Source organism: Jaculus jaculus, chromosome 12 (genome assembly GCF_020740685.1).
Source record: "Jaculus jaculus isolate mJacJac1 chromosome 12, mJacJac1.mat.Y.cur, whole genome shotgun sequence".
Classification (NCBI taxonomy): Eukaryota; Metazoa; Chordata; class Mammalia; order Rodentia; family Dipodidae; genus Jaculus; species Jaculus jaculus.
In genome coordinates, this window is record NC_059113.1 from 103794904 (window position 1) to 103815271 (window position 20368).

The window sequence follows — 20368 nt, forward strand, 5'->3', positions numbered from 1 at the left end:
AAAGCCAAAGGACCCAGGTTTGATTCCCCAGGGCTCACATAAGCTAGATGCACATGGTGGCACATGTGTCTGGAATTCATTTGCAGCAGCTGGAGGCCCTGGCATACCCATTCTCCCCCCCCCCTCTCTCTCTCTCTCTCTCTCTCTCTCTCTCTCTTTCTTATATTAGTAAATAAATAAGTAAAAGTAAAAAAAAGTCATTGACAAAATTTACCAACTGATGCACTTCTAACATCCCAGGGAACATTAAGCATAGCATTCTTACAGAGGACACTGCTAAAGGGAAATGTTAACCTGGCAGTTAGCACTGACTTCTCAAAAGCTGACCTCTGTAATGAGAGGCCCACTTCTTCTTTTCTGCACTAATTATCAGTGTCTCAGGCAGATAGTGGCTCTCAGCACAAATAAAAACAAACATTTTATACCAGCATAGAGAGGAATGAAAAGATAACAGAAAACATGTCAACCAATAACTTCCCTTTAGCATTTTTTCTCACTCACCAAGCTCCTTTTCTACTCATCCAGTTGTTCGATACAGTGTATGCTGAACGCAGTGACAACTGTCATAGTGCACCTGAGATATAGGGCTTCCTGGGACTTGAGACTTTCTTTCCTAAACCTGGGTTAGTCCAAGAGAACAAGAAAATGGCAAATTCTATCTTTATAACACAGTTTCTGGTGGTCAAATGTAATGGGAGATTTTAGGACTCGGATTCTTCATCTATAAAACTATTTATTGCATAGGATTGTTGTAAAGGGCCAACTGACTCACAATTATCCCCTAGAAAACTAGGCGGACATGAATTCTCTTTTCTTTCACCTTGCTCTTCAGAACTCCAGCGAAATAGAAGAATAGCCTCAGTTCTCCTTGGTTTTCTAAGAAACCTCAGATACCAACTCTAGTCAACTTGTCCCAACATAACAGACCAGCAATATAAAAAAAGCTTCTATTAAGCATTGGCTTCTGATACAAAAGGGCCGTATTCTCTAAACCATACACAACTAAGTTTCAAGTTTCAAAACAAATTAGGAAGATGCCATATATAGGAGAAATTTTAAATATATACTAGTAGTGCCTAAAGGTTTGCACTTCTGTTTTGAATTTCATATTTTTTTTTGTTTAATCATGGTATGGATAACAGATTTAAGAAGAGAAGTTTCCACTAGATAATCTGTCAGTGTACACTGTCCTTAGCTCATCTTCTCTGATAGTCATGATGCTTGAGATCAACATGGAGTCACCTCAAGAAATGCTACATTCTGATACCCGTGATTACAGAAATGAATTACTGAATGGTTCCTGTGATACGACCAGGCATAGCAAACATATTTCAAATGGATCTTTTATTTTTCGCTTTGAATTTAAGTCTCAATAAATTTACACTTAAAACTATACAAAGACTGCATTTGGAAAATGGACCATAAAATCAATTTCCCAGATTTCTTCAGAAGCATGTTGATTGTGTGACTGCTGCTAAAGCTAATGGCCTCCCAATGAAATCTTCCTTTCCAGCTCAGCTGAGAATATTCGCAGGATATCAACTTTGTGACAGAGATGAAGCATTTATTTCAAGAGGAGCTAGTTACACTGTCATCCTCTTCCCTTCAATTTAATTTATATCTGCTCTAGTGAATGGGGGAATAAAGTGGAAATATTTATCCAGTAGGAAAAAAAATGTGAACATTCTTATTTAGGAAAATAAATGAGGCCCATATGCAGAACATAATTGCAAAGAAAGCCTGGGTTATGGAAGCTGTGAATGTTATCTCTGCTCATAATTGTGTTCTGACTGTGACTTTTAGTTTAAAATGATAATCAGCTTGAGGTCTGATTAGATTTGAGCCTCTGAGAAAGGTGGAGAGAACTTTTCTCCTGGTACGGACATGCTCCGAGCCAGGAGCAGAATGGGCAGCTCACCAGCCTCGTCTTCTCTTTAATGTGGTCCACCCACATCTGTTGACCTCTAAAACATTTAGAAGCAGCTTTATGGACTTGTCCTGGTAACCAGAATGAGCTGACTCAATGAAGACCTTGTCTTTTAGTTATTATCATAATTTTAATGTGAATTGAAATTGTTCTAACATCCAATTTACTCAATTTAGGTTCCATTACCTATTCAGGGAACTAGACATTACTGTGAGAGTTAAGTTGGCAATGAACTGAGTGCTCTAAAGAAAGAGAAGTAGTTGATGTGTTTTCCTCACAGAAAATAGAAGCAGATACACAAGCAAGGCAGATACGCCTTGATAGCACATTTCTTGTTGGTTTCAAGAAGCCTTCTCTTAGATGGACATGATTTCTTTTTTTAAGAAAAGAAGAAAACTATATAATATAATATAGTATTTCCTTATGATACAAGGTGACTTCAGAATATTTGGAAAGGAATGTAATCAGCTATGTTCCATCCCTATTACTACAACCATTTTCTTCCTTCTTACAAAAAGTTTGTACAGCTTGTTTTAAATTAATTTTGACCAAAATTTAAAGCTAAATTGTAATGCTAATTTTTTCCCATAATTTTATTATAAGCATTATTGTTATATGATCTTTCTGAGTAACAATTTTGATGACTACAAAATTTCCCTGGACAGAAAATATAACATAATAATTTTTAACATTCCTCTACTATCAGAAATTTAGATTGTTTCTATATATTCATATTACCAATAACGCATGTTCAGTTCCCTGCATTTTAATAAAAACCCACTATATATTAGAATTTTTTTGGATTCTAGAAATTGTATTTGTTATCAAATAGTATAAGTTGCTTTAGTGGCTCTCTATATATTTTCCTAATTTCTTGGATGTGCAGATTTAGGGTTAAAATGACAGACTTTACAAATATCAGCTATAGGTTTTAGCTACATATGTTCAGTGTGAGGTGTACTTAGGAAACTCAGATGTAGCCTCAAATATCCCAAGTGGGAGATAGATATCTAGATTGATGATTCAGCAGACACCAAGATCTATATGTGGGAGACATCTAGATCTGAAATCAAGAGAGATATAGAGAAGCTGAAGAGGTGGTTCTATGGTTAAAGGCACTTGCATACAAAGTCTGACAGATGGCATTGGTTTCAGTTCTCCAGAACCCCCGTAAAGTCAGATGCACAAAAAAGGCATGTATCCATCTGGAGTTCAAGTTTGCAATGACAGGAAGCCCTGGCACTCCCATATCCCCCCCCCCAAATAAATAAAAATTAAGAAAATATCTCCAGATATTCCAGCAAACAGAGGAGGTAAGGGAACTTATCCAAAGGTCCACACTGACATTAGGGATTGGGCAAGAAATGTTAATTAGTAACATCTGAGAAAGGAAATTAATAGCTAAACATATTGTGCTCAAGCTTGAAACCTTAGCATTTGGGGTATGAAAGTGAGAACATCAAAAGTGCATGTACAGCTTTGGCTACAGAGTGAGACCTTGCTTCAAAAAAAATAAATTCAGATATGCCAGGCATGGTGTTGCACACCTTTAATTAATCTCAGCACTCGGGAGGCAGAGGCAGGAGGATCCAGGAGTTTGAGGCCACCCTGAGATTACAGAGTGAATTCCAGGTTAGTGTGAGCTAAAGTGAGACCCTACCACAGAAAAAAATCAAAAAGTTTAAAAAATTCAGATAGCCTGGGACAGAACTTCTGTGATCATGTAGGTGCTTCGCATGTCAGATGGTCTGCGCTCTATTCTCAGCATCAAAGAAAAGAGAAAGAATTTGCAGATAAATATGAATACTACTGTTATCCCATTCAATCTGAATGCACTGTGCATTTTTCTCTTTACTTAAATTTCATATAAAATATATCCTTTGTGTGACAAGATGACTAATCTATACAGAGATCAAATGAATAACAGCTTTACTATACCATTTTATCATAAAAAGAAGATAATACAGAATTTTAGGCTACATGGAGGAGATAAACCATACCACATAAACTTTTTTTTTTCATTTGGCTTACTCTATAAAATTTTCATGTTGAAAGAAACACAATAGATAGCTAATATCTATTGATCATGTTACAATAATTGTAATGATATGCTTTTATTTATTGGCACTGTACTGGGAAAGAAAATGATCATAAAGACTGGATCTGAATCAAAGCTTAGATACCACCTGTCCCTCTTCTGCTTTGCTCCTCTCTCTTTCTGTTCTCTTCCCTTCTTTTCCCTTTCATTCCACCCTATCCTCCTCCATCTGCCCCTCCTGCCTTCCCACTATTTTTCATTATTTTGCTTGCTGCCTCTTCAGTCTGTCCAACTCTGCCCTGGCCTCTCATTGTCTGGTGGTAACAAGGTCTTTCCCTGGACTGCATTAGAGTGGTGGGAAGGAGACTAAAGGATAAGGATGAGGAATATGCACTCAGCACGATCAGACATCGGCAAAGGAGATGAAGGAAACAAACTATCCTGTGAGAAGAGTAACGGAGTGATGCCCACTGAGGGTGACACTAAGGAAGTGAGGCTTGATAGCACTGATGTAATTTACACCTGTGGTTCAATTCATAGAAGTTAGAAAAGTTAGGACTGGAGAGACAGCTTGATAGTTAAGGCACTTGCCTGCAGAGCCTAAGGACCCATGTTCAACTCTCCAGGTCCCACATAAGCCAGAAGCACAAGATGATGCAAGTGCACAAGGTCACACACATGTACAAAGTGGTGCACGCATCTGCAGTTTATTTGCAGTGGCTAAGGCCCTGGCATACCAATTCTCTCTCTCTCTCTCTCTCTCTCTCTCTCTCTCTCTCTTTGTCGTGCATGCACACGCTTGCTCTTGCTCTCACTTTCTCTCTCATAAAAGAAAAAGCAAGAGAAAGTAAGACTTGATGTACTGAGGACATCGAGGAACTTCCTGTCGTAGGATTAATCTATGATGGAGACAGAAAAATGAGGTGAAAATTCAAAGGCTACATGGATAAGAATCGGTTGCTAACTTCTTGTCTCTTCCTCTCCTCTCTTTTCTGTGTGTGTAGTAAAGTACTGTAGTAGTATGAGACAGAGGGAGTGGGGGAGAATGAGAGGGGTGGGGTCAGACAGTATAGAAGAGGACCTTGTCTTTGCTGAGGAGAAGGTGGCCTTCTGTGTACCCTGATTTTTCTGAGGGCAAGTGGTGCGGGGAGCTTAGGCATTCTGTAAGTGACGGTGTGGGAAATTCTATCTGGTGATCTTTTTATTGTATTTTATTTTTTGGCGTTTTGAGATAGGGTCTTGTGCTAGTGCAGGCTGACCTGGAATTCACTATGTAGTCTCAAGCTAGCCTTAAACTCACATTGATCCTTCTACCGTGGCCTCCCGAGTGGTGGGATTAAAGGCTTGCACCACACTTGGCAATAAATAATTGATGATGTTGAGAGCTTGTTCAGAGATTCTAGCAGGGGGAGAGCAGCTACTCGCATACCCTTGACCGAAGAGCCGTCCTCCTCTATTCCGGGAAGGTCCTCCCCTTTGACCGAGTGCGCAGCTTCGGGAGGGGCGCATATGGATGGAGTGGTGAGGGAGGAAGGGGAAACCCGCCTAGCCAGCCAGATCAGCCCAATCAACCCCGGCAATCAATGGGGTGACAGATGTCGCAGCCAGATAGCCCTCACGAAAAAACCAAAACCTAAAACAATAAAAATAAAAAATAACTGGTGATCTCTTGATCATGACATGGAAAGTAAGGTGATCAGGAGGAGCGTGAAGAAAAGGAAGCTTGTGGGGCACAGGTCACCAGACGCGGTCATTTCAGGGAACGGAAGAACTGAGTTCCCAAATAGGGAGAGGATTTGGGAGCACCGAGTGTCATTTTGAACTTAATGGTTAAAACTGTCACAAAACCAGCCAAGGCATTGCATTTTTCCCCACCTTTACTTTCCACATTTTATAGTGCCTTCAGGTTGAAAAATACCCAGTGACAGGTTTCCTCAGCATTCATTAACTCCTCAAGGGCAAGCCCAGTTTTTCATTATCTGCTGTAGCCAAGTGGCAGATGCCTCTAGTGAGCACACACACACGCGCGCGCGCGCGCGCGCGCACACACACACACACACACACACACACACACACGCCTACCCCCCACCACAGCTGCATCCAGTGTTAGCACCCATGGTTAAAGCAAACAAGCACTGTAAAATTATGCACTTTCATTCTTAAACTTTACCCACAGAAGTCTCCAGAAGGACTTAATGAAGCCCTCCTGAACCCGCTGAAGATATATGTGATCACCAATGGGGCTGTATTAAAGATGCAGGCTGTAAACTCATGCATCTCTTGTTAAGTAGCAATGATATCTGTAAATGTGACAAGTTTGTAAATCACCACAGCCATCTGTAAAGTGATGCTTGGATAAGAAACTGATTAGGAAAAAATAAAACATGAGAAAACTTATTATCCAATAGTCCCACTCAAAAACCTAGGATGTTAAGATAGTAGGAAAGGGAGCTGGAGAGATGGCTTGGCGGTTAAGGCATTTGCCTTAAAAGCTAGGACCCAGGTTCATTCCCCAGGACTCGTGTTAGCCAGATACACAGGGGGCACAGCGTCTGGAGTTCGTTTTCAGTGGCTGGAGGCCCTGGCATGCCCATTCTCTCCCTCCCTCCCTCCCTCCCTCTCTTTCTGTCTCTCTCTCTCTGTCAAATAAATAAAAATAAATATTTAAATATATATATATATATGATAATAGAAAAGGTGTCAAGTCTCGCCTGTATTGTATAATCCCCAAATCCATACACTTCTTGAATTCTTTGGTGTCTGTACATAGAAGTGGGGTTTATCTTTTTTTTTTTTTTTTGATTTTTATATTATCTGCCACATGGAAGGTAGTCATGGTCTGGATGGCTGGCATGTATGTTCTGAATTTTCTCTCATTCTTATGAACTGCGTGTAATCCTTTTTAGTACACTTCTGCCTTGACCTATGATGCGGTTCAAGTGATGACTGAAGCATTCCGCAACCTCCGCAAGCAGAGGATTGAAATCTCCAGGAGGGGCAACGCAGGAGACTGCTTGGCCAACCCAGCGGTGCCCTGGGGACAAGGTGTAGAAATAGAAAGGGCCCTCAAACAGGTCAGTCTCAGAAAATAAGCATCGCCATCACTTTGCACAGTCATTACGTGTTTTTTTTTTTCCCTTGCCAACAAAGTCAGACTTGTTTCATTCCTTATTCTCACATACAGTCTACTTTTTTTCTCTCACAGCACAAAGGTAGGTTGAGCAGAGGAGAGAATCATTATCAAACTAAGCTTCTCCAAGATAATTTTCTCTTTGGACCCCAATGAGAGAAATCTGTGCAGCCCGTTCCTCAAACTTTAAATGTATAATACTGCTCCTTTTCCATTCCATCATCAGGTTCAGGTTGAAGGTCTCTCAGGAAACATAAAGTTTGACCAGAATGGAAAAAGAATAAACTACACAATTAACATCATGGAGCTCAAAACTAATGGGCCCCGGAAGGTAAATCTTTAGGGTTTTAAAACAGGTGTCTCTATGAGAAGGTGAGTCTCCTCACTGATGAACTTCTGGGTCCCAAGCCATACACAGAGGGGAGATTCTTTTAGCAGCATGCAGGGTTTTTGTTTGTTTGTTTTTCAAGGTAAGGTCTTGCTCTAGTCCAGGCTGACCTGGAATTCACTATGTAACCTAAGGATGGCCTCAAACTCACTGCCATCCTCCTATCTCTGCCTCCCAAGTGCTGGGATTAAAGGTGTGCTAGAAGCATACATTTTTGATACCTGTTTTTTTCTGAATCAACTGATTGATTTCTGGTAAGTGATATGAAATTTAATCTTAAAAGTCTTAATTATAACCATACACTTTGTTGTAATAGAAAACATAACTTCAACAAGAAGAAAAAGAATAATTGCCAATGTTTAATGAGTTTAGAAGAAAATAGCTCTACAAATGTGTATGTAACTATGCCCTCCGATGTCTTCCTTTTAAAGTTTATGTTTGACAAGTCACTATTTGGATTTACTTATATGTATAAATAAGCATTCCCAAACAAATTACTTATATGGGAACATAAAAGTGAACAAACGTTGGTATCAAATGCCTGTAATCCAAGAATGAGTGATACTGAAGGCAGGAGGATTGTCAGCTCGATGCCATTGTTAGTTCCGGTATAGCTACGTATACAAAGCAAGAGCTTGTCTTAAAAGCGAATGAATTAATAAATGAGAGAAGATTAAAAATGAACATAAAGATGCAAACCCGTTTTAATAATCGTTTTGGCATTTATAGCTACTTTCTATCTATCTATAGTTGCATACGTGGTAACATTTGTGTATTTTAGAGGAAATGCAGTTAATGTGAATATATGCTCTAATTCAACTTGTGTGTGAACAGCATTGGATGCTTTGTCATTGTATTTCTCCACATGCTTACCATGATGACCTTTTGCAGATTGGATACTGGAGCGAGGTGGATAAAATGGTTGTTACCCTCACTGAGCTTCCTTCTGGAAATGACACCTCTGGGCTTGAGAATAAAACTGTTGTTGTTACAACAATATTGGTAATTAGCTACATTTGCCTATTTAAAACTTTAATTTTTATTATGCAAACTCTCATCCCAAGAGAGCTACTGTCTACATTTTAGGATAGCAACTTGTGCAAAGTTTTACTCACTTTTTGAAATGTGCCATTTCTCACATATTTATTGTGCTGGAAGGAAAGCACACATGGCTAACTAACTCATTCAGGGTGTCCTGTTTTCTGGAAGACTGAGATTGTGCTGGACAGCTGATTCATGCCCTGCTTCACACAAGTGAACCATGGAGACATCTTCGCTCCTTCTTCACAACTCCTTATCCGCTTCCCTCCTTCCTCTCTCACCTACCTCTGTATTACTCCCACCTTGCATCTGAAATGATCCTCATAATACTGCCTGCCTGCTTCCTTGCTTCTTTCTTTTTCCTTCCTTCCTTCCTTCCTTCCTTCCTTCCTTCCTTCCTTCCTTCCTTCCTTCCTTCCTCCCTCCCTCCCTCCCTCCCTCCCTCCCTCCCTCCCTCCCTCCCTCCCTCTCTCTCTCTCTCTCTCTCTCTCTCTCTCTTTCTTTCTTTCTTTCTCTTTTTCTTTTCTCTCTCCATAATAACAGACAGACACATTAAAGATAAGAATGACCTCCCCCTTTGACCCTTCTTTTGAACACAGTGGTTGACAAATGCTTGGTTTTAAATAAGTGAATAGTGGAAGAACAGGGCATGTTAAAACTGGTTGAGAACAATTAAGCTTTGAAATGATGGGAGGGGAATGTGGATCCCATGGATAAGCTCTTAGGCAAGTGATGGGGAGAAAGTGGACCTCAGATTAGGTCACAGGTTTGAGATAAAATGTGTTCTACTTTATTTCAGCATTGAGGAAATAAATCTATGGATTCAGGGCTGGAGGGCTGGATTAGCCATCAAAGGCACTTTCTTGCAAAGGCTGCCAGTGGTGGTCAGTTCCCCTGTACTCATGTAAAGCTAGATGCACAAAGTGGCGCATGCTTCTGGAGTTCGTTTGCACTGGGCACTTGTTTGCAAAGCCTGTCAATGTATGTTTGACTCCCCAGTACCCATCTAAAGCCAGATTCATGAAATGGTGTATGTATCTGAAGTTTATTTTCAGTGGCAAGAGGTCCAATTTTACCCATTCTCTCTCCCCATCTTTCTCTTGCTCACACACACACTCTCTCTCTTTTTCTCTTTCAAATAAATTTAAAATATAAAATCTATAAATTTATTATAATAGTACTAGAATATGCAAATATAGACAAGGAAATAAGGTAAAATATCAGGAGATACTCAGAAACTCTTTTAGTAAGTACGAGCTAGACATCTGGAAATTCTCACCTTCATTGTGTCCTTGACAGAAAACATTTCATTAAGGCTTCAAATATATTTGTTCTCACTTTCTAGGAGTGAAAACTTGCCTTGGCAAATCAATTTGTCCTGCTTGCTCATTCTGGTGTTTATAAGGGGAACAATTCTCTAGTTATCCCAGAAATATCATTCTAGGATGTTACATGTTACACACAAAATACATCTGGGTTCAGAGCCATATGTTCCCATGGCCGTGACCCTTTTAATCTGTGTACCATCAGATGTGCAAATGATCTCTACAGGAAAGCAATCCTTTGGACCAAAATAATACATACTTAGGGTGAATGTTGGTTCTTGGGTTTTGTGTCACCTTCACCTAGACCAAGGGTGTATTAGATCCAAATTTGAGGAAAAACAGGTGCTGAGCAGTAGTTTATCTCTCTGAAACTCAGGACTTCCAAACAAAATGAGAGGACATGCTAAGTAAGAGTGTGGGATTTTGAGTATCTTGTTTAATATGTTAGACACAAGCCTTTTTGAATAACAGTGACAGACATTTAAAGAGCTTTGTTGCAGAAAAAAATAATGTTTATATTTTTTTCTTCTACTTGTCCACACTGTCTGTGGCTAACAAATTATTACACCAGGATATTTGATTCAATGCTGGGACTTCATTAATTTAGGTATGGTAAACTGATAAAATGTTGTATTTCCATACAGGAATCTCCATATGTTATGATGAAGAAAAATCATGAAATGCTTGAGGGCAATGAGCGTTACGAAGGCTACTGTGTTGATTTGGCTGCAGAAATTGCCAAACATTGTGGGTTCAAGTACAAGCTGACCATTGTAGGGGATGGCAAGTATGGGGCCAGGGATGCAGACACGAAAATTTGGAATGGGATGGTTGGAGAGCTTGTTTATGGGGTAAGTATATCTCTACTCATGGATAAGTTCATTCTATTTGATCTGTTGTTGACAAAATAGCCACTTTTCTTTTGAACATATCTATGTCTGAAGTTGTGGCCACCCTGCATCACTCTATAAGTTCCACTTTATTTCCTTGGAAACATTTGAAAAGTTCAGGCAGAAGCTAGGAGTAACCTTCAAGATTAACTGAAACGTGCATTTCATGGGTCTTGAAGCATTGAGCCCACGGATATCCACAGTGTGAATAGATGTAGCCAATACACTGATGAAGTGTGATTACCCACATCAGACCAGACAGATAGTCAAGTACTTATTTATAAAAAGGGTTGCTATTTAGGGAATATGTTGCCTTTTTGTTTACTCCTCAGTAGAACTTTTCCAGGGTGATACTTATGGCTACTTCCCCAATTTCCTATCCTTCCCTTTAAGTTCCACAATGTTTCCTTCCTGGCTGCAACGTGAGGTCCTGTCACTGTGCTCTGTGTCCCTTACAGAAAGCAGACATTGCCATTGCTCCGTTAACAATCACCCTCGTGAGAGAAGAGGTGATCGACTTCTCCAAGCCCTTCATGAGCCTCGGGATCTCCATCATGATCAAGAAGCCCCAGAAGTCAAAACCTGGAGTGTTCTCATTTCTTGATCCTTTAGCCTATGAGATTTGGATGTGTATTGTTTTTGCCTACATTGGGGTCAGTGTAGTTTTATTCCTGGTCAGCAGATTTAGCCCCTACGAGTGGCATACTGAGGAATTTGAAGATGGAAGAGAGACACAAAGTAGTGAATCAACTAATGAATTTGGGATTTTTAATAGTCTCTGGTTTTCCTTGGGTGCCTTTATGCAGCAAGGATGCGATATTTCGCCAAGGTTGGTCACTCACGTGCTTCGACTTTGTGCATTTTAGGTCTCAAGTGGATATTCATGGTGTTTATGAATTCACTGTGCACAAGTTACCAGCTGCTGATGCCTGTCCGGGCAGTGTAAGACCCTGAAAGGACAGACCTTTACCGTCGGCGTAAGCCTGTGAAATACTTGAGCAATATTCATGAAATGTTGATCGTGTATTTCCCTGGTGAAATTGTACACACCATGAAGAGGCTGTAAAATGCATAATGTTCTTGTCATTCCATGCCTGCTTGGAGGGGTACCGTGTTTTTGCTGCATATTCTCATTTTACAGCCATCTGTGTGTTGATCCACAGACCTGTATATGGGAAAATGGGCGGCACTAGGTATTAATGACCAAACCGACCATGGGTTAGGCAAGATTTCATTTGCGCATACGTCATCTCTCTCTTTTTTTTGTTTTTGTTTTTCTAACATCAGCTCATGGAAATGATATAAGAAAGACATGGCAAGACTTTTTCAAGGTCAGGTTTCTGGATTAAAATTTTGATAATATATTTTTGAAATATCTAGAAATTAAGATATAACACCAATGTTTTACATTAAAAGCCTGTGCCATACTGAATGGTAATTCACCTGCACCATGGAGTCAACTCACATTATCATTCTTCTCACTGGGATGTGCTTATCTCTATCCTAAAGGTCCAAATTAGAGTGCAATTGTCATAAATCTCCAATCATACTTACTCATATTACATACATGAGTAAAAATGATAATTACATGGGTCTCTTCAGAAAAATAAATCATCCCTTTTCTAGGGTGATAATTTTAACATTAAAAACAAAAATATTACCCGTTTTTTTTTGGCACTTTTTTATTTGGGTTTTATCACCCTTCTTTTATGCAAAGTAAAAAAAAAATCTCAATTAGCAAATGAAGGACTTTTGATGTTAATTCATTAAACTGACTGACTCTTTAGCACTTCTTTTAGAATTACAAGTAATTAATCTCAGAATGTACATGGTAATCTCAATCAGAAATCTCAATCTCTTTATAAATGTTTTAATATCTTGAGCTGACTGAAATAAAGTAAATATACCCTCTAGATCGATGTTCCTAAAGGACTCACTTCTATGATAATAAGTGGTTAGAATCTTTAGAAAACATTTTAAAGATGAATTACGCATAGCTCTGTGCATTCTGTCTGGGATTGCACTGTATTAGCAATATTGAGAAGATACTTGCATGACTTGTGTGAAGGAATACATGTACACATATTTCACTTCTAACACAATGTAGAAGGCTCTCAGTCTCATATCTTCATTAGTAATCTGATTTAAGCTAAAGATGCAAAGATAAGTCATGAGTAATGAGAAGGAAAATACTAAAAAACAGGACTGAGAGAATACTCTCATCCAGTAAACATCAACGTGAGGCTTCCTCTGTGATAAGAAAACCACTGACGTATGTTACCCTAGTTCTCAGATGTGCGGCAGTTATGCTGGAGTGACATACATTTGGCTCTGTCTTTTGGATAAGTAGAAGTATTGAGGCGCTCATGGTATAACTAGGTCAGACTGCTTGCTCTGTGTTCTTGTAAGTGAAAAGCTGTTTCCTACTGCTTCTCAGCATGGCAGGGCAGGTAGACGCTTTGGTACTCAGTACTCGTCAGGAGTAGAAAAGCCTTCCCACACAGTGGCTGGAGCACAAGGCATAGTTATTCCATACCACCCCAGGGTCCACTGTGACTTACACACAACTTCTCATCTCAGTCAAGCACCTTACTAAATGGCATGCTTTTTGTTATTGTTTTGTTTATTTCACTCACACAAATCATTAATCACCAAAATTTCACATGTAGTGACATTCATTTCATGGCAATATATACAACTATTTACATAGCATAGTTTGTTGAATTTTTTAAATCTCTCTCTCTCTCTCTCTCTCTCTCTCTCTCTCTCTCTCTCTCTCTCTCTATATATATATATATATATATATATATATAATTTATTTTATTAAGAAACAAAATTACTTTTTATTATGTTTCTATATGTACTTACAATTTGAACAGGTAACCTAGCACTGAGAAGTTTAATATTTTTTAAATGATAATACGTTTTAGAATGCAGTGATGATTATTCTGGGTCAGAGTAATAGAAAGGATTACTGTCTTTAAAAAATGGCTTGAAGGTCTGGAGAGATAGCTTAGTGATTAAGACACTTGCCTTCAAAGTCAAAGAACCTAGGTTCTAGTCCCTAGGACCCATGTAAGCCAGATGCACAAGGTGGCACATGCATCTGGAGTTTGTTTGCAGAGACTGATAGCCCTGGCACACCCATTCTCTCTCTCTCTCAAATAAATTTAAAAAAAAAATTTAAAAACTTGAAATATACAGATCACTTTACAAATACTAGTTCAATATTTTAAAAATGTAATTATTATTCATTTCCAAGTAAAATATAACAAGGCACTACACTATATATTAATGTTAATAGAACAAATTAAAATTATAGTTAAGAATGATTTATTATATTTATTGACTATAATTTGCCATGAATTAAATTAACAGTATCTTCACTAGAAGATGGAGTGTTCTTGAACATGAAAACACAGAGATTAGAAGTGCAGTATGCTGTGAGGATTATTTTTACTCTCCAACTTGCTTTATTTCCATAACCATATTTTAGAGCATTTCAGTAAATATGCAAACATACATCATCTTAAAAATGATTATTGGACAATGTGATAGTGGTTGTTCATTCATTTACTTTTTAGTGTCCATGCTAAGAAGTAAAACTTTGCTTTGAATTGAAGAAACTGTCACCATGAATCAAAACTGAATTTGCTCTTGTTCATAAAATTTCCCCAGAACTCCTTCAGAAACATTAATTGAGGGACATAACACATTTATGACTAAATAATAAATTTTGAACTATCTTCTATACTTTACAATTAAAGTACAGCTGAACAAAAATTGGAAAATTTAAACTCAGTTAGTATTTTAAGCACTAAAGTAGAAGATAGATGGTGACATTAACCCGTCTTTACTTTTAACACTAGAGTAGAATGACCTGCTAACATGGTTCTTGAGCACACAGTAAGTTCAATACAATGTACAGTCAAAAGCATTTAACACATTCAACCTTAGTGTTAAGGGATAAGGGCAGTCAGGTACTGATTCCTCTTTCTAAATACAGGGCACATGCCCAGTAGCTGTACTTCCCCTTGCTATAAGGCATGTTGGAGACATTTGAAGGTAGCTGTGTCTGAATAAGGGGTTTACAACTATAAAATGTAAGGGATAGCCTTTTCACAGCACAAGTTAGAATAGTTAGCTTTTAGCATCCTTTCATGTTTATTTCACAGACTTTGTGATAAAGGCTCCCAATTATCTAATTCTAGCTTTTTTTTCTATCTCTCTCTCTCATTTTAAGCAACAGATATTGTTAATCTAAAATATGTTTTAAATTAGCTTGTTGCCCTCCCCCTTTTTAGGGCTCAGAGGTATATTCTATCATTATTACCCAGGAGTTTGTCTTCTATAACAAAGGCTGCATTACTTAGTTATAATTGTTAACTAATGGCTAAAATATTCATGATTTAAATTTTATAATATTACTTCTTCACTTTGGTAAGTCTAATTGTTAGTCATGGCAGAGTTATTGACTACAAAGAAAATCACCACTTTATTAGTTTCTTGATATTATTTAAATTTCTGGATTATGTGCACAATCCCATAAAATATTATGAGACTACACTGTAGATACCCTTTGGTGATTTTCATACATATATTTATCAGATTTAAATTTTAAAATGAAGTAATGGGAATTGATTAAGCTTTTGGAAAACATCACATGCATTTAAAGAAATAGGAAAGTTGCTTTTTGACATTTCACATTGAGAATTTATATTTTAACAAACTTTTAAAGACCTAGTTCATCTTCTTGGAGTTTTGTTTCTTCTCTCTCTTCAGCAGTAAACACGGAGACAGACTCAAAGCATTCCACTCCATGATGGCATCCCAATTTTTATTCATTATGATTTTGTTTTGTTTCTAGCCTCATTTCATTCTTTTTCATTTTTATCTTGTAGTATATCAAATACCTACATTTTTGCACACCAAAAAGCCTGGGAAAACTAGAATTTTCTCTTTTGAATCCAGTGGCTGAATCAAAGGGATGGCTTGTTTAAAGAAACATCTGTGGTGTCTACTACTTCTGCAATATTTCATGGTGTGATGAACTTTCCTGTTGCTCTGGATTCCCCTGTCCATGTTCACTAGGCCATGTGTAAAGTGTTTTGAATTTGGGTAAATTACTTGGACATTTATTGAAATTGTTTCCCTATGGAAATTTGAATCATAAATTTGTAGCATATAATTATGAAGGGCTCACAAAATCCTTACGTTTTTGACCATGTCCTCAATGCTAGTTTCCTTGCATTATTTGCCCAGAAAGATTAATCATTTCTAATGGCATTGAGAAGCAGGCATACTGAAAGGTATGGTGAAATGCACTGTCCGTGGGAGCTTGCATGCCATTGCTAACTTGTGCTTTATTGGGTCATTCACTTCACTTTACACAGCCATTTCGTCCTTGTTATCAGATCTCTCTCTGGGCGCATTGTTGGAGGAGTGTGGTGGTTCTTTACCCTCATCATCATCTCCTCCTACACGGCTAACTTAGCTGCCTTCCTGACTGTAGAGAGGATGGTGTCACCCATTGAAAGCGCTGAGGACCTGTCTAAGCAAACAGAAATTGCTTACGGAACGTTAGACTCCGGCTCTACGAAAGAGTTTTTCAGGGTGAGTGATTCTGCTTCATGGCCTCTGAGTTTCCTCCTAACACTTAACCTCTTTAAATTTGGTGTGTCCTCATCATCAGTGTAATGGTGGTCCATAAAACTATCTATACAGTATCTTAACCTTGTCTCTGTTTCTATTTTTGATCTGTTCTCTGTCTTGGACCCTGCCCAACCCCTGACTATTGCTTGATTTCCATTTTCTTTCTTAAAAAAGTTCTTATTTATTTATGATGGAATGAAAGACAGAGAGAGAGAGAGAATAAAGTATGGGCATGCCAGGATCTCTAGACACTGCAAACAAACTCCAGACACATACGCCACTTTATTCACTTGGCATTATGACATTACTGTAAATCAAACCTAGGCCATCAAGCTTTACAAGCATGCACCTATAACAACTGAGTCATCTCTCCAACCCTCATTTTCCATTTTCTGATTCTTTACACCTTGGGACAAGAAAAAATAATAAGAAAACACAATTCTGCCATGAAATCTAAATTTACATAAATCATTGTTCTTTTGGAACAAGATTAAAACAAAATATACCTAAGGTTATTGTTTTGTAAATGAAGGGGTTCCATGGTCCTCTATTTTTATCTAAGTACTATTGCATTCATCTTGTGTGGACCATAATTGACAGAGTCAGTGAACATGTACCTGTTCATTTACCTGTACATTTAGAAGAAGATTCTGTTTCTCAGATAAAATCTGAATTCTCTGTTCATTCCCTTCAAGGAAGGATCATTAACTTCCTTACATTTCCAATGGGGAACATAATTACAATGTTTCTACTAGACATGGGTTACATTTTTATTTTGACCTGCCTTCTCATGCATATTGGACAAGACCAAGGGCTTGAGGCTGCCATAATTTTGTTTCATCATTCCATCATTTCTATAAAAAGAACACATTCTATTCAAATGTTTAACCACAGCTATTTCATCCTTAAGCCAGAAACTATGACATGTGGCAAGCTCTGTTAGTCAGCATGTGTCTCTGAATTATCTGAGTTTCAATGAGATATTATCCAATTTAGTTCTTGATTAGGGCAAGGGTCTTTAGGAGGCCAACTGTCAAAGTGGTAGGTTATTATTGCAAGACTCTCAGACTCTCATCCTACATAGTCTCTTGTCTCTGTTCTTGATACCTTCCAAAACTTTGGTTGGGCTAAAGATACAATGCAGGAGAGATGCTGAGGCAGAATCAAAGCTTATAAAGTACAGTAGCTTGTATGTGTGTAAAGTGAAGGTCCCTGAGACACTGAGGAAGTCATCAGCACTTCAAAGAAAATAAGAGTGTATTCTCATGCAGATCTACATGGGAGTGATGTGCTACATATTTACTATAATTTATTATCATGTATATACACATGCATATATATATATGTATGTAGATACGTATATATATGCATGTATATACAAATACATATATATATATATATATATATATATACACACACACACACATACATACATATATACAGTTGGTGTGGGTGTTGTGTGTTTGTGCACTTTGGATTTAACAGTACTTGGCCTTGATTATAACAAAAGATATAGCAAAATAAAGTGGAAGATTAAATGTTTATTAATTAATGAGGCAACTTTCAGCAGTTATTTAGTTACTTCTGTCCAACATAACTTGCTTTTTCCTTATTTGGAAAAAATAATTTAGTCCTTGAAGCAAACAAGATAGACCTATGCATGTCCTGGAGACCTGTTGTGGCACAATTTACTGGTTGTTACATACGTGGATAAAAATAATATTGGCTGTTTCTTTCTATCCTTCCCATTGAAGATCCTTGCGCTAACTTGCAATTGTCACCTGGTGGTATCCATGGTACCATTTCTACTACAATGCATCCTCAGTCACAGGGCTTTTTAGTATGTCTTAACTCAATCAATCAGAAATCTGGGCCTTAAGAAGCAACAGGCCATGCCCCCGAGTAGACAAGCTGAGGAAGTTAGATGGGTCTGGCTAAGAGTGTTGCGACCCTCTAGTCTGATTGAATAAATGCTGTGGGCAGCATTGCTCTGCTACTCGGTTGTGGAGTTTCCATTAAGTTGTAGAACTTACTTTCCTTTCTCTAAAGCAGTAGCCCAATAACCATAGCTTTTATGCTAAGTGCTTACTTTTATGGATATTGCAACTTGTTCAACATTACAAATATTCCTCTTTGACAATTGGGGGCTCTGGCTAGGAAATGACTTGAGAGGACCCTCAAAGGTACCTATGCTAGAACTTTGCTTCTCAGTGTGAGCATGTTGAGATATGGTGACCTTCAGAAATGTGGGGTCTACTAGAAGGGGGTTGGGGCACCCATGGCTGCTTTGGGAAAGCATTGTCATAGTTCTCCTGGGACTCCGGTTAATGCCTGTGGCTGTTAGTTGTTAGGAAGTGCACCATCCATGTGATGTCCTATGGCCAGGGCTGCCCTTCCCACAGACCAGCCGGATGCTGGTGCCCAAAGATGGACTTTAATCCCCCAAAATATTATTTAAGTAAACCTTCAAAGGAAAAGCGTGCATCTTGTTGCAGCAATAGAAAACAGACAAATATCACGACATTGATTTCTTTATGCATTATTAAACTGAAGGTCAGTTAATTTGGGGTATTTGACAAATTTAAGGCTCTAAGAAGTGTGCTTAGATCTTTTGTTTCTGGATAGGGTTCTTCCTACACTGTCCTGTCTTGTACACCCAGAAATCTGGATTTATTTCTCTGATTTCATGCTCTGTTCTTGGTCACACCCATGTTTGTATATGTGATGCTACAAGATTACTAAATTAGTAGTCATTGGAGTGTAGGCATGTCCTCCTAAAAGAACTGGGGATGACATTGGCTAGGTCTCAGTGCATCCAGGATTCTCAGCTTTTTGTTGAGAAAAAAGAAGAGCGTGGGAGCAATGTGTGCATTAGCCACTATTTATTGTGTTAATACCAGTAAAGTGAACTTTAGATAAAAATAACCCTAAAATACAATAGAAACTTGTTATAATTATTCTTCCATCAAAATACATGAAATGGTTTGAAAATTCATTGTATTCAAAGGTTTTTCTTTCTGTAAGAGCATACTTGCTCATAATTTTGGGCAAGTTTCCTATTTGTTTTAATATCTAATAATAGAATGTCACTATTATCATACTAAGGAAAATTTTAGTTTTCTAGTGTCTCCCCTACAATATTTTTATAGGATAATCTAACTGTTCAGTTGGATTTGTGAAGTCTCATTCCTTTTTAACATACAAGTTGTTGTTTCAATATGAAAAAATTGAGTAATTTTTAAATCAAGAATGTCTATTCATAGTGTTACATAAGATGTAGGGAACAAGAAAAGATTAACTTAGACAGTTTAAAGTATCAGATTTATTTATATTTCTTCCCTAAAGCCTATGATGTACTATAGTCTATTAGCTGAAATGTGGTAGAATTTTTTACATTCCTAAGTGGGAAAACATGGCAAAGGGAAGTCTTACTTCTGTTTCTAAAAATGAATATTGACTTACTTTCTTGAGTGTGTCTTCGTTCTTCGTTATGCCTATAGAGGTGTCCCGTGTGAGACACATTCAGTACAGGGTAAAAGCTGGTGCTCAGCCAAACTAGTAGTGGGGGGGGGGGGGTTGAGGAAGTGGCATGAAAGGACACTGAAGGCACACTTGCACACTTTGCTCACCGGCCATCTGCTACACTCACTTTCAGAAACAAGTAAAATAACTGATTATGTATGGGCCAAGATAGTATCTCCATATGTTGATATTATAGTTTCACCATTTATTTTACGTTTTCTAATGTGACATGGTTTCATTTTGATGATAGCTCTTTGCTTTCTAAACTATTCAATTAGTTCTGTCACTATTTAGTATTAGGGCACTACTGAGTAACAAAGTTGAGGATTTTTTTTTTTTTTAACCATAGTATGAGCTCTGGATTCAGCAGTGGGGAAGTGATTTGAGAAATGAGGATACTGCCCCAAATCCTAATAACTATAGGAAAAAAAGAAAAAAAACCTTAAGGCCATTTA

General features: G+C 38.0%; 1 protein-coding gene across 6 annotated transcripts in view; it reads left to right on the plus strand.

The window, feature by feature from the left end:
- Gria2 (glutamate ionotropic receptor AMPA type subunit 2) overlaps positions 1 to 20368 on the plus strand; it is a 130847-nt gene that overhangs the window by 95410 nt on the left and 15069 nt on the right. For all 6 annotated transcript variants that reach the window (XM_004655890.2, XM_045131114.1, XM_045131113.1 and 3 more), the window contains exons 7-12: positions 6872 to 7039; positions 7322 to 7426; positions 8375 to 8485; positions 10494 to 10700; positions 11198 to 11568; positions 16154 to 16352. In XM_004655890.2, coding sequence (XP_004655947.1) covers positions 6872 to 7039; positions 7322 to 7426; positions 8375 to 8485; positions 10494 to 10700; positions 11198 to 11568; positions 16154 to 16352 — 1161 coding nt within the window. The remainder of the gene's footprint in view (positions 1 to 6871; positions 7040 to 7321; positions 7427 to 8374; positions 8486 to 10493; positions 10701 to 11197; positions 11569 to 16153; positions 16353 to 20368) is intronic.